This window comes from Dermacentor variabilis, chromosome 1 (genome assembly GCF_050947875.1).
Source record: "Dermacentor variabilis isolate Ectoservices chromosome 1, ASM5094787v1, whole genome shotgun sequence".
NCBI lineage: Eukaryota > Metazoa > Arthropoda > Arachnida > Ixodida > Ixodidae > Dermacentor > Dermacentor variabilis.
In genome coordinates, this window is record NC_134568.1 from 139167124 (window position 1) to 139180761 (window position 13638).

Below are 13638 nucleotides of genomic sequence, written 5' to 3' on the forward strand. Positions count from 1 at the left end.
ACTTTTCTTTTCAACAACAGTGGTAAGCTCCCAGTCAGGATTTGGTAATGCCTGCCGTATGCACTCCAACCCATTTTTATTCTTCTGTAAATTTCCTTCTAATGATCAGGGTACCCGCCATAGTTGTTTAGTGGCTATAGTGTTGGCCTGCTAAACACGAGGTCGTGGGATTGAATCCCGGCCAAGGCGGCCGCATTTCGATTGGGGGAAATGTGAAAACACCCAAGTACTTAGATTTAGGTGCACGTTAAAGAACCCCAGGGGGCCCAAATTCTTCAGGAGCCCCTCACTGTGGCGTGCCTCATAATCAAATCGTGGTTTTGGCACATAAAACCGATAATTTTTCTTTAATGATTAGGGTTCCCTGTGAGTAATATATATAAGTAAACATACTCATGTACAGATTCTAGAGGCTGACTGGCGATCCTGAATTCTTGTTCCCTTGCCAGGCTATTGAACAATAGAGAGTTTTAGAATAGGGGCCCCAATAGTTTGGGGGCCCAAAGAGCTTTGCGGGTGTTAGCATTGGGGCACACAGGAGTGAAGAGATTTAGAATAGTGCTTTGCGTTTGCGGATAGCGTCTTGTGCTGACAGCGCCACTACGCCGCCAAAGAAAAGCTATTAGAACTAATTAAACAAAATATACCATTTTATGGTAGGAATAGTAATTTTGACTTGCATGTATTCGCATTTAATTACAATTTAGAGGTTATTTTGTAAGCAGCAAACAATTAGTTGCACTTAGTTTTGAGCAAACCAACTGTATGTGCCTTTACCAGCCAAGCTTAGCCGTGTTAGGCCTACAAGCCATAAAATCCACAATCGAATTCGGAATCAGCGGCGTCTAATGAATCAATCTTCACAACACACGCTAATTGAGAGAAAGCGATAACTGCAGTCACTTCTCCTAGCTTGCGAACTTCATGCGTCACCACGAATCGAACCCAGATTGGTGCTAGGTTAGAGCCGTCGCTTTGATGGGTGCCGCCATGTTTGCTGACGCAAGGCTTTTGGGGCCGCTATTTGGGCTCCCGGTAAATCAGTGAAATAGCGTTCCCAATGCAAAACCCAAACACAGTTTGTGTCTCGCGCATGCGGCAGTGGCTTCGACGCTATTTCTTTGGAACCCCAAAACGTTTGGGGCCCTTATTCTAAAACTCTCTATTATCTTTGTCTTCTGCCTATTAATCTTCAACCCTCCTCTTACACTTTCTCGGTTAAGGTCCTGAATCATTTGTTGTAATTCCTCCCCAGTGTTGCTGAACAAGACAATGTCGTCTGCAAACCAAAGGTTGCTAAAGTGCTCGCCGTTAGTCCTCACTCCTAAGCCTTCCCAGTCTAATAGCTTCAATACTTATTCTAAGCATGCAGTTAGTAGCATTGGGGAGATTGTGTCTACTTGCTTGACCCCTTTCTTGATAGGTAAAGGCATAGATACACAGCCCCAAACCTGCATTAGCAGTCCCACTGCAGTGAAACCTCGTTACTATGAACACTACATAAACAAACTTTTCAGATAAACAATCTTTGAACAAATCCCCTGCTGACTTCTTATAATTTCAATGTAAAAATATTTCAGTACTACGAACTTTAGAATACCAAACTTTTCAGAATAATAATCGTTATTCAGTTTATCTGTGGTGTTAACAATGCCTCAGTACTATGAGATAATATTCCAAAACCTGGGGACTCTTAGATTTTCATGTATCCTTCATGGCTGCCGAAACAGTAGGCTAGCATACAACAAGGCGCAGAGAGCGGATGTCGCGGTGTATAATTTCAGAAAACCTGAGACGGCGCCCGAGAGAAAAAGAAACGTTGGCGAGCGCATGCTCGGCCCAGAAAAGTGTCGCCTATTCCTTCTTTTGTCCTTCTTTCTGCACATGCCACTTTCTTTAACCCTTCTTTCTGTGGCCACACTAGCTACCCGTGCAGTGAAATGTAACCTCCGTGCTCTCGGGAATGCCACACGGTCGCACTTTGCACTGTCGTTTACGGGCACTTGCGCTTTGACCTAGTTCAGGTGTCTGCCTCCAGCAAGACAGTTGCAGTGTCAGATGTCAAAAACAAACAAGAAGCAAGAAACATTGTGCTTTGGAAGCAACATGAAGCTGCCTTTTTGTCGGCAGTTTTATCGGCATCAACGTCTGTTTTTGCACGCATCACTCTTATTATACGGTGCTTTGGTGGTGCGTGGCAGTGGAATCTATCTATGGAAAATAGCAACAGCGCGTGCCGAAAGCCAACAACGACGTTTTCGTGGGTAGCTCATATGGTGACAACTTATGAACTGATGGGTCGGTTGGCGGAATGGTTAATTTTGGGGCTCTCACTATAACAATCTTTCAAAGTAATGAACAATTTACCGTGGTCCCATGAAGTTCGTCATATCAAGATCTCACTGTATACTTTCTGCATTGCTCTGTGAAATGTGCTGTCATATGCGCCATAAGTGTGAATGTGCCTTGATATTAGTAAGTTGAGATGCAAACACCAGCACTGTAAGTGGTACTGCACTCTAACACAAACAACTGTTCTTGAATCCTGTGCTATGCACGCAGCCTATGTGACCATTCTGACCGTTACAACGTCAGAATGGGTTGCTTGGAATTTGATGGAGTTCGCTCCACAATGGGCAGCAAAAGTGGTTTTGCCACCAACAACTCCCATCATTCACCCATCTCTCATGCTCTGATTGACTATGTACACCCCTGAGCAAAAGTATACGGACCACAGGGTTGCCAAAAAAACTGAATTTCTTCGTAATTAACACACATTAACAGAAACTGACAAGTGCACTAGAAAATTTGTAATATCAAGTTTGGACTGCAGTCTCTAATTTCAAGTTCTATTCACAGACAGAGGAGAAAACAAGTTTTATAGTGCAATCCCTGGTTCGTATACTTTTGCTCACAGGTGTACCTTATCAATTCAAGGCACGGCAGCAGCGCACCACCACTGGGTACACAAAAAATGCATGTTGCATGTTATTTCCCATAAATGGTGCATGCTGCGCAAGCTACATCTCAGCACATGCTGATTGGCACCCGATGGCTCCATCACTATCAACCGGTTAACAAGGAGGGCTGCTAGGCTCAAATAAAATGCAGAAGGCAGGAAAAGAATTCATGCTGTCCATAAAGGCGCTGCGGTTATGTCACATTTTCTGCTGCAGGTGACAGCTGTTTTCACCCACTCATTGCAATGTAGCCACAAAGACCTAGCTGTGGCATACCTGCGGTCCAAGCTTCCAAGCATGAAAAAGCCATTCACAATAAATCAGAGCATCGCCAGCTTTTTTCAGGAAAAGCACACCTTACAGTGGTGCAGTACATCACATCAGGCCATGTACATGTGCTGCACACAGGCATGCTATCGTGCTGTGTAATATATTACTGTGTAAATACTGTTGCTGTAAATACTACCACTATCCACTCATCTTCTCGTGTACCTTATTCAGGAGCCCACTCACTGCCGATGAAGGGTAATTGAGAAGCTGCTATATAGCCGGTAGTTTCATTTTGCAAGGCTTTTTTTAAGTGGTCTAGTCTGCACACTTACTTTTATGAAAGGAAAACGGAAGATCATAAAAAGCTACGCTTTATACAGTCCTGCTCTATAGCCAATTGCATTGCAGTTACCTGAACTTCATGAGAGTTACTGTATAATGTTGTCCGTGTTTGTTGTGAGACAACTGTGTCACCGTGGTGTCAAAACGTGGCATTTCTGTTAGTGGCAGTCATTGCGGCTTTAACAGGTAATAGAAGGTGAGTGATTGAAAGCAGTTCCTTCCTTAATTGCAGTTCAGGTAAACAAACTGCTGTCCTGTTTGTGTTGCTCAGGGTGCACCAATGATGACCTACAGGCCATGGGTGACCGGCTGCTTGACTGGTTTTCAGTGGTCATGAGTGATCACCAACTGAGCACGCAAGTGTCCACAAGACGGAGGACCCACAGAGTGTCTGACTGTGAGTCGCTGACCTTTCTCTTCATCTAGGCATGCATGCATTGTAGGATTTGGGAGTCATGACTGGAGTCTGGCGTCACACTGAGGGTCGCTCTCTAGCCTACGCCACCTGTGCGTCTCTGAAATGGGTAGCTGGCCTACACAACTGGGGCGTCAAATGGAGGCTAACATGCCCACGCCATCGCCCGAACTTTGATGACGAGAGTTGCTAACTTGGTCATGAGTACGAGGTGGAGAAGTTGGAGGATTAGAACAGAGGGTTTATTCACATGGAGGAAAAGTGGCAAACGTATTTACAAGAAAAGGTATGAGATATTTGTACTGGCAGGAGCATTGAGTGCAGTACACGTAGCAAGCAGCTACAGGCTACATGTCAGAGCAGACTACATCAATGTGCAAGAGCACACTCCACACACTGAGGATGTCTCTGGAAAACCCTCTATCTTCCCTAAATCACTCTCTAGGGAAACATGTAATGTTCCAATCAACCAGTGCACTGATTAGTATCGGCACAGCACACCGCCGCTGAAGAGGAGAAGGTTGACACAAAGCACTCGCCCCACCCCCAAGCTGATCCTGGAAAGGGATCCAGGATCAGCACACCAAACCCAGTGTTTCACTGACAACCGGGGAAAGGTCACTGGCCCAAGCTCGTCAGAAGATAAAGCTTCTCCAGGTCTTAGCTCCTTTCGCTGAAGTTCTGGGAAAGCCTCAGTCGTCTCGTTCTCACGCCGACCTCTAATTTGCTGTCACTGTCGGGATCTAAGTGCCCACGTTGACTTGGTGAAATGTAGTTCAATGTCGGTACCACAATGACCCCGGCCTTCACTCTTCGGTGAATATGCCAAATGTAACAGCATGCCATCCATTCATAGGTAAAACTTGCAAAACTTTTCTATACACTGCACTCAAGTTTCTGGCACTATCCACAGCTTTCAGCAGTGCCAACAAAACTGGTACATCTGGCCAGAGCACTGTTACTGAAGGGCTGTGTTGCACTCACAGGTTTAATTTTCTCTTGTGTCTTATGTTTTCTGCAGTTTTCAGCAGCAGAAGACCTTGTTTGTGGCCTAGTTGGTACTTGCTATGAGACATTATTGCTTCTAAATAGACACACAGGAAAACACGGACACAAAGGAAAACAGTGACAACTGCACAGGCATGCTGTCAAAGCCTGCGCCATTGTAATTGTTCAGTATCGAAGATTTATTTATAATGTTTTCATAATATTAAATATACAATATACTACAAGACTATGCTCCATTTCATGCTTAGTGTGCAGTGCTGTAGAAGCTGTGCAAGAAGCTCAGTCATCCAAAAAGTGTCACTCCACATATTTCATGGTCTGGTGGTTTAGAAATCTAGTTGCGAATCCAAAAGGCCTCCGTTCGATACTTTGCGTGCACAACTTCTTCTTTTTTTTTTTTTAAGACACTTGAAAAAAAATTGTCTCACGGTAATTTCCTGTGGCATCTTTCAAGCCTCGTATAAGACTCGAGTTTATACACAACACCGCAAAGCAGGTGCATCTATTGGCCACTCTGAGTGCGCGCCAACAGCCTTTGCTCATGCAATGATCTACGTGAGGCTGCCACAATGGGCTGCAAAAGAAAAACCCAAAAAGGAAAACAGTAAAAAGAATGCACGTTGCAACTGCTCAGTTTCAATTTCACGCACTCCAATAGCCAAAATTCATCATGCCATATTTTTGCAGGAAGTCGCATTATTCTAGAACCAAAAGTTAATATGGCTTGCACAGAAAACTTGCTTAAATTCCGAATTATAATGAGTCTGCTGAAATTGAAAGTTTAAAATTTATGTACTGATTTTTGTTAATTAGCAACTAATTACCACATACCACCCATCACCCCCATGGTCGCCACCGCTGGTGGCATGTCTCCTAAGGAATTGTCCTTTTATTTTGGAATGGCTGTTTTTAAATATTACCTAAAGTCTTTGTAAAAACACCTGGTATACACTGTCACCTTGTTCATAATGTTGAAACCTGGCAAGATTGGTTGTTTTAGTCTGCTGGTATTTGGCATTGTTTCAACAAAAACAACTCAAGAACGAATGGACACAACAGGACACTGCAGCACACTTCTTGTTAGGGAAACAAAATGCCACATCTTTGCACGGCCTTTTTTTTTCTTTAAATAAGCTTCAGCAACATTAAAACCATTTGGGCCCCAATGGAAAATGGTGATGAATCAAGTAAAATCTTGATTATACAAATCTTTCGGGGCGGGGTAAAAAATACTTATTACCTGAAATTCATATCACCGAAAAACGTAAAGACTAAATTGGCAAATTAAGGGGGAATGCAGCACTACAATGTTGCCAATTGGTTCCAAATATTTTAATTTTTCAGTAATTTTTTTACACAATCCTAAGAACTTCCATTATCTCATGGCACGATATTACAAAGAAATAGGCAGCAGAATTTGAGAAAAGTGCATCTTTTTAGTGTGTAGTAATCGAAATTGGGAAGAAAATTCAGGCTCTGGGAGGTGAAAACACACCCCTGATCATGCAGCTTTCTGTTGACGTAGTGCCGCCATCTTGGCATCACCATAAGCACAAGAGGTTGAAGTTTCAGATAACTACAAGGCCGTATTTCTGCATGCAGAAAAAAAAGAAAAAAAAAGAAGAAAGCAAGTGCAATAAGGGAAGACTGGCATTGCGATTCATTACTGCATTCATGTGGTGTGCAGGCGGCGCTCCTACTGGCTGGCATAGATTTGACTCACTGGCACGCTTGTTTTGCACACATTTTGGCAGCGACGAGCTGCGCGCTTCGTGTATTCCGAGGCTGACATTTTCATGATCAGCCTCGTTATCTCTAGCATTTTTTCGTAGCTGCTTCCTAGCTGCTGGCTGATTATGATAAAGAAATAATTTGCACAACATAAGGAAATCTATTTACTATGCCACAGCGGAATTACTTTATATCGTGCGATCTGATGGGTGAAAAGGTAGCAAAGTTTCAAGTTGTCATTGGGCGCGGAAGATGTCGGAAGGTGTGGAATGCAGAGATGAGGCTACCCATGGAAGGCACAAAGCAAGTTTCTAAATCTCTCTAGGAGTGGGGTAACCAGTGTCTGGCAGTAGTTACTGACGTGCCGGCACCTCACGCTTTGCCAAACAAGTTTGAGCCAGTTGGGGCCCACTCACCAGCTTTGTCAGGGATCGCACGGTGGCTTGGTTGTTCGCATCATCTGCCACGGCACAAAAGGCGGTTCGCAGCATCCGAAATTTAGCATATTGTAAAATAATGGACTTGGGCCACGGCTTTCAGAAAATTTATATTGTTCTGAAATTCGTATCAGGTGTGAGCATATCGTTAAGGTTGTACTATTAACATTCTGTTCTGAGAAAAAGAGATAGACCAATCAGTTGTGATACAAAGTAAGGTTTCTCGTGCCTTTTACTGAAGATAATGAACCACGAGAGTATATTGTTAATATGACCAACGGTATTACTTTTGTGTTTCAGATCACTTGCCAGAGTGCAAGCCAGAAGTGGGCTGGATGTTTCACCATCTCGACTCAGACGGGAACCTGCTGTTGACACTGCGTGAGCTGTATGACCTGGAGCATGATGATCGCGAACGCTGCCTCCAGCCTTACCTGGCTGTCTGTGACCTCAACCGGGACTCATTTCTCAGTACTATAGAGTGGTGTGCTTGCTTTAACAAGTCTCGTAAGTGTCTCGTCTCTGTTTACATTAATTTCACAGTATCAGTGCCATCACTGTTGACATGGACATCTGCTCCTCTAACTTTCTTTGTTGAAGACAGTTTCACTAGAGCAAGAACCTCAGATGGGCATGCATTGCCATGCAGGCATGCAGTTTTCAGCACTAGATTCTGTAACTTGTGTATAGTTTTCAAGCGGAAAGTTTAGGCACAGATTGTGTCAATGAAAGGGGTGCCTTGTTCGTGGGACAATTCAATGCTACCAGCACTTTTGTCTGAAAATCACCTGAAGATCACAAAGTAAGTGCACAAGCAGGACATTTGAACATATAGTTAACAAAGATGAAGCATAATAAACTGCATGTTCACCTACATGAGCACACAAAATGTTATATAAAAGAGTTACAACATTCCTTGCAGTTGCAGTGGCATTGCGAGGAACACTGTCACCTGTACACACCAATGCATCTGGTGTAAAGTGAAAAGTGAAACTGTCTCCAAAAATGATCTGCCGATAATATCACTCGAGCACTGTAATGCCACACTGTGTGGTGATGTCTGCGAGAAGTTCCTGAAGAGAGGCCCACTTTGTAAAGTTGGCAAACGCGGAGCTTTTTTTCCTTTTTTGGTGTTCAGGCTCCGTTTCCACATGCCAAAGTGATGTACTGCTCTCCACATATTGCACAATCATCATTGCATACCAATGTCTGTTGCAAAAGGTTGAAAGAGCACAGAATGAGAGAACTGAGAAAAATCTGTTTAGTGTGATGGAGCTTGTCCCAGCTCATGAAAGCAGATTAAACTTCATGCGTGCAGTCTCACTCAATCATGAAGCATGGCCAAGACCAAGTGACAGCAACGACCAATCAGAGGCTACTGCTTCAGTCTCTCAACAGTGCTCACCACAGCCAGTTTGTACATACTTGCACGTAGAAACAGCACCTTTGAGCAGGACAAAAGGAGACTAGCACTGGTGTGTGTCATCTCCTCTTGTCCTGTGTTGAAAAAGTGCTGTTTCTTGGCCCAAGGTTCAATCTGGATCACCAAAAATCACTTTGAAGACTGTTTTCTGGTGCTTTTACTCCCCTCTTAGAGAAAGAGCCAGCATGGAGGGCACGAAAGTGTTGATAGAAGCTTTTGGACAATACCAGTTTGGTGGGTAACACAAAATATCACATTACAGTAAAACGTCGTTAAACAGTAGTTTTAGTTTAAAAGTAGTGAAGTCAAATCCCCAACTGAGCAGCCATGGAACATAATGCATTTTGTATCCGCATAAACTGTACAAGCTTATTGCGTACTTATTGATTAACATGCAGTCTTTGCACTTTTTGTAGCGCAATCACAGCGGTAGGTCGGCCAGGCAGAAGAATGAGCCTCAGAGATAGAACGGACTCCAAGCACAAACACAGAGGGCGCTTGGAAGGGGGAAGCCACATTTACATCACCATCATTTCGGCGTCGAGCCAGAGCACGTTGTGGCTGGCTAGTGTCAGCCTGTATTGTGGCGTCATGCAAGTTAGGATTCACATCATGCCGATGCTCGGACAAAAACCAGGTGCACAGCATAAAAGAAAAATTGGACATCGTTCGTGCTATCGAACATGGCACGAAGTAGGCGCTGGCACACAAGAGGGATCTACTGTTGACTGCGGTGTGTGGCATTTGGAATGCAAAAAATATGCTCAGCAGTGCTGCTTGGACCGCAAAAAGATGTCGGCTATGAGGTTCAACTTTTCAATGTTCAACTTTTCAATGTTCAACTTTTCGCCATTGTTGCCTTTGTTATTGCCGAATTGTCGCCCAACGACAGGGACGAGGACGACATGGAAAGCCACAGGCAAGGCGATGCAGGCCAGACTGGCAGAAGCTACCCATTACGTCAGCCTCATGCGGGTGTTTGCTGAGAAAAGGGGGCTGGCAAAAAAGCTAGCTTGCAGCTTAAAGGGACACTAAAGGTTACTATTAAGTCAACTTAGACTGTTGAAATACCATCACAGAAACCTCGAAACGCTTGTTTCGTGCCAAGGAGAGACTTATTTTAAGAGAAAATGCGTTCTGAAGCGTCCGCGTACCTCTAGCGCAGTTCAAATCGCCCGCCCTCCGGTCGAGGAGTACTGACATCATGGTCTCATAGTGACGTTGCGCCATCGGTGAGTAGAACGGCGTCCGCAGACGGCGCTACGGCTTTTCTGCGCAAAACGCGAACGCGCGGCCAGAAACAGAGCCAAGACAGAGCCGACAGCAGAGCGAAAGCGGGAGTATGGTGGCTAGCAGAAGGAGAAACGAATTACGTCCCACATTACGTCCCACGGCACACGGAGAGTCCGTTTTCGTTAAACTATAGGCTGCGGCGAGCTCGCAGCGTGGTCGGCGTGGTCTATGAGAAGCGACGAGCCTTTTCGCACTCGCAACAGGGCATAAAAATGTGCGAATCGACGCAAAACTCGGCCTAGAAACGTACTTCGCCACAGCCAGGGCTCAATACGACCCAAGCTGGCACGACCCAGATGTCGTTTCCCGCACCGCCACCAGGCGCCGCTACTATACCTCAAGCTCCAGCGCAAGACGCCCATAAGCTTGTACTTCATTCTATGACGCTAACTTCGACACTCGTCGCAATGGACCCTGACACCGACAGATTGGCTCGCGATGGTGGGCTCAACTTCAGCGATTTGAGCACCGACGAGCGCGACCTGCTGCTGAGGGCTCGCACTGCCGGCGTCGTTGCGTACTACGACGGCGGCCTCGACACCGGCTCTCCGGAGCGGGAAAGCAACGAGGGCTTCCCACGACATCACATGGACGTGGCATTCTCGCTGCTTGTTCCAAATGAAAGTTTCGCGAGCCAGCAGAACCCTCACAGCACGACGCGATAACGAAACTACTGAAACTCCAAAGCGTGCGCGGCGCAGAGTCGAGCGCGCAGAGTCGAGCGAAAACGAAACCTTTCGAACACCCATATTACTGAAGGGTAACGTCAAAATGTTATTTTTTCTTAGAATCGAATAGACGTAGACAAGTAGCATTTTTTTCCGTCTTACAATCGAATGAAATGATATTTTTAATATGAGTAGTTGAGTATTAGTAACACAAATTATGAGGAGTCCTTTCGTCATCGGGCTAGTACCGGAATGTCGCTGGGGGGTCTCAAATCGTGTCATGCATTTACCTCAATTTCTCGGTTACTAAAGCTCTGTTCGCGATTATATTGACGCCTTAGACGTTCTAGAACATTGCTCTACCACTTTAACTTGAGTTTCTGGTAACCTTTAGTGTCCCTTTAAAGGAGTTTGAGGCTACTGTTGTCACTGCTAGGCAGCCACAGCATCAAACGAAAGTAACAGACTTTTGTCGTGCAAAGTGAATAAATACTGCATGTTTTTTGCCCTTTCATCATGCTCTGAGTTTTTTTTTAAAGGTAAGTGGGCAGTCTCACGATATTTTGGTTAAGCAGTACTATTGTTTAGTACATACTTTTTCCGAGCTCCGGCCAACTATGGTTTAACGAGGTTTCACTGTATAGACCTGTATGTACAGTAGAACCTTGTTAATACATTCTCGAAAAAAAAACGCTAGAAAAAACATGCTAACCGGGAAAACGTACGACCAGAAGTAACTAAAAAAAAAATTTGACAAGCTCAACTATTGTTGACATCTACGTAATGCAAAGCGTCGCACGAATCGTTATGGCACAAGACAGGGAGGCAGGTCGAGCGGGTGGTGCTCCGGTGGCCCGAGGCGCGTTTTGTTGTTTTCCTATTGTGTGGTGTTTTAAGAGGGCGATGGGAAACTGAAGCGAAATGGAGCTGGCGGCGGGTTTGGACTAAAAGCGTGCAGTACGCTACCAACGGCACTACGCACTGTAAAACCGATAGGTGAAGATGCTTATCGCAGTAGGATTGATGGCGATAGCTGCGAATGCGGCGTGTGACGACCCAGGCGGATATTTGCTGGCACCGGAATAAGAAACTCTGCGCGCCATCGTGTTCACATGAGACAAGCGGCTATATACTGTTCTCAATCGTGCGTGCCTCGTGCTTTTTCTTGTTCACAGGGGATCTAGCAGCCCGAAAACCTACACAGTCGCAGTCTGCAGCGGGGAACGGTATCATGTTTCAGTTATCGCCTATTAAAAGTGTTCGGTACACTTCCGACAGCACCATGGGCTGTGAAACAGATAGGCAAAGATGCTTATCTCAGTAGGATTGGCAACGATAGCTGTGAATGCGGCGTGCGATGACACTGGAGAAGATTTGCTGGTACCGAAATAAGAAATTGAGTGCGTGCCGGCATTCCACGTGAGACAGGCGGGCTAGTATTGTGGTGAAGCTGCCACGGTGGGCAGCTATATACTGTTCTCGATCGCGCGCGCCTCATGCATTTTATTGCTTACATGGGATCTAGCGGCCATAAAACATATCGTATGATAGCAGTTTGGCGACGTACTGAACGTTGCTGCCGAAAAATTGTTTTCCTGGAATGTATGAACCGGTAAAAATTGAGCGTAACTCTATTGGGTCATTTTTTTAAAATCTCGATTGCGAACTTTGGTGCCAAGAAAACATGCGTAGCGGGAACGTATCAATGGAGGTTCTACTGTATATACATTTTGTGCATCTTCCTGCTGTTTCCAGTGACAGGTATAGTCTATTTCTTGAGCCACCTAAGCATTCATTTTCAGAAAAAGAACGGTATTAGATGGCATAGACAAAGGGCAAAAGATGCAAAAGCAGACATGATTCCTTATTCTGAGATGTTTTCGCACTTGATACCCGCACCCCTCTTTTACATTTTGTGGTTTGACCCACAGGAGGCAGTGGGTCATTGTGTATGTGCCTGACATGAGTTTGAGACTTGTGTACTACACTGTTCTCATTTAAACTCTCCTGAGCTTAGCATGCTTAGACAGAGCAGAAGATTCAAGCACTTGTATTGAAACTGACTGAAGTGCTTATTTTCACTGCAGAACGACCATGTGCAGCAGCTTTGAGGCGCGTCACACCCGGTCTGATTGGTAAGTGACTTTTTGAACCATTTACTTGCACTTGAACCTCGTTATAACAAAGTTGCACCCGACACAAAAATAACTTTGTTATTGTATATGCAATATTTGTAATAAGCATATATTTGGTACATGCTGATAGTGGCTAAAAAATTATTAGATTTACTTTCTTATATATTCTTGTTTGTTATGTTGAAGTTCAACTGCAGTAGGATGGAGCATGCGCCTGTTTTTATCGCCTGTATGCTACACAGGCTTAATTTTTCTGGATGTATAATGCCTCTTTTACTTGAAAAGACCTCTAAGCAAGGCAACTTATCTTACGCAACTCTTTGACATAACTTGAATCGCACAGCCTTTTTCATCTCAGTCTGCATGGCAGGCAGTCAATAAAAAGAATAAACGAGGCATTTATGCTAAAGGCATACTGTTACTTGAATTCTTTCCTCTAGTCAAAACAGGAATTTGCTTTGAAAAGGTGAAAAAACAATGTGCCATAAAATCTGTTGGCCATATAGCCAGTGGAAAATCTAGCACTCTCTTCTTTATTAGCATTGCTGGCATTGTGCTGGGTTTTTCGGTGATGACTGTCAGTGATTCTTAAGAGCAATGCTGTAGAGATAAAGATGGCGGGCTTTTTTTTTTTCTTTTTCTTTGTCACACGTAAAGCATGTTAGTGAATATTGTGTGATAATCACTGATGATCTGATTAATTACACAATATTCATAAGAACCTTTTTTTTTTTTTTTTACCAAGGCCACACATTGCAAGTGCAGAATTCAAGCCTGACACTGAGACTAGCCTCAGTTTCAATATATTGAAACTGAGGCTAGTCTAATCGTATGTGTTGGTCTATTGTGGTGGACTGTTGGTCGACATTATTGCTATTGTTAACTTCAGGGGATGTAGAGGAAAACCCGGGCCCGAAGACGGCTGAATTGTTACAACAAATTTTGGATAATCAGAA

At 44.4% G+C, this 13638-nt stretch overlaps 1 protein-coding gene across 1 annotated transcript in view; it reads left to right on the forward strand.

The window, feature by feature from the left end:
- The window catches only part of Cow (Proteoglycan Cow), a 66595-nt gene that overhangs the window by 29965 nt on the left and 22992 nt on the right, over positions 1-13638 (forward strand). The window contains exons 7-9 of the mRNA XM_075695972.1: positions 3844-3969; positions 7464-7670; positions 12635-12682. Of these exons, the coding sequence (XP_075552087.1) occupies positions 3844-3969; positions 7464-7670; positions 12635-12682 (381 nt within the window). The remainder of the gene's footprint in view (positions 1-3843; positions 3970-7463; positions 7671-12634; positions 12683-13638) is intronic.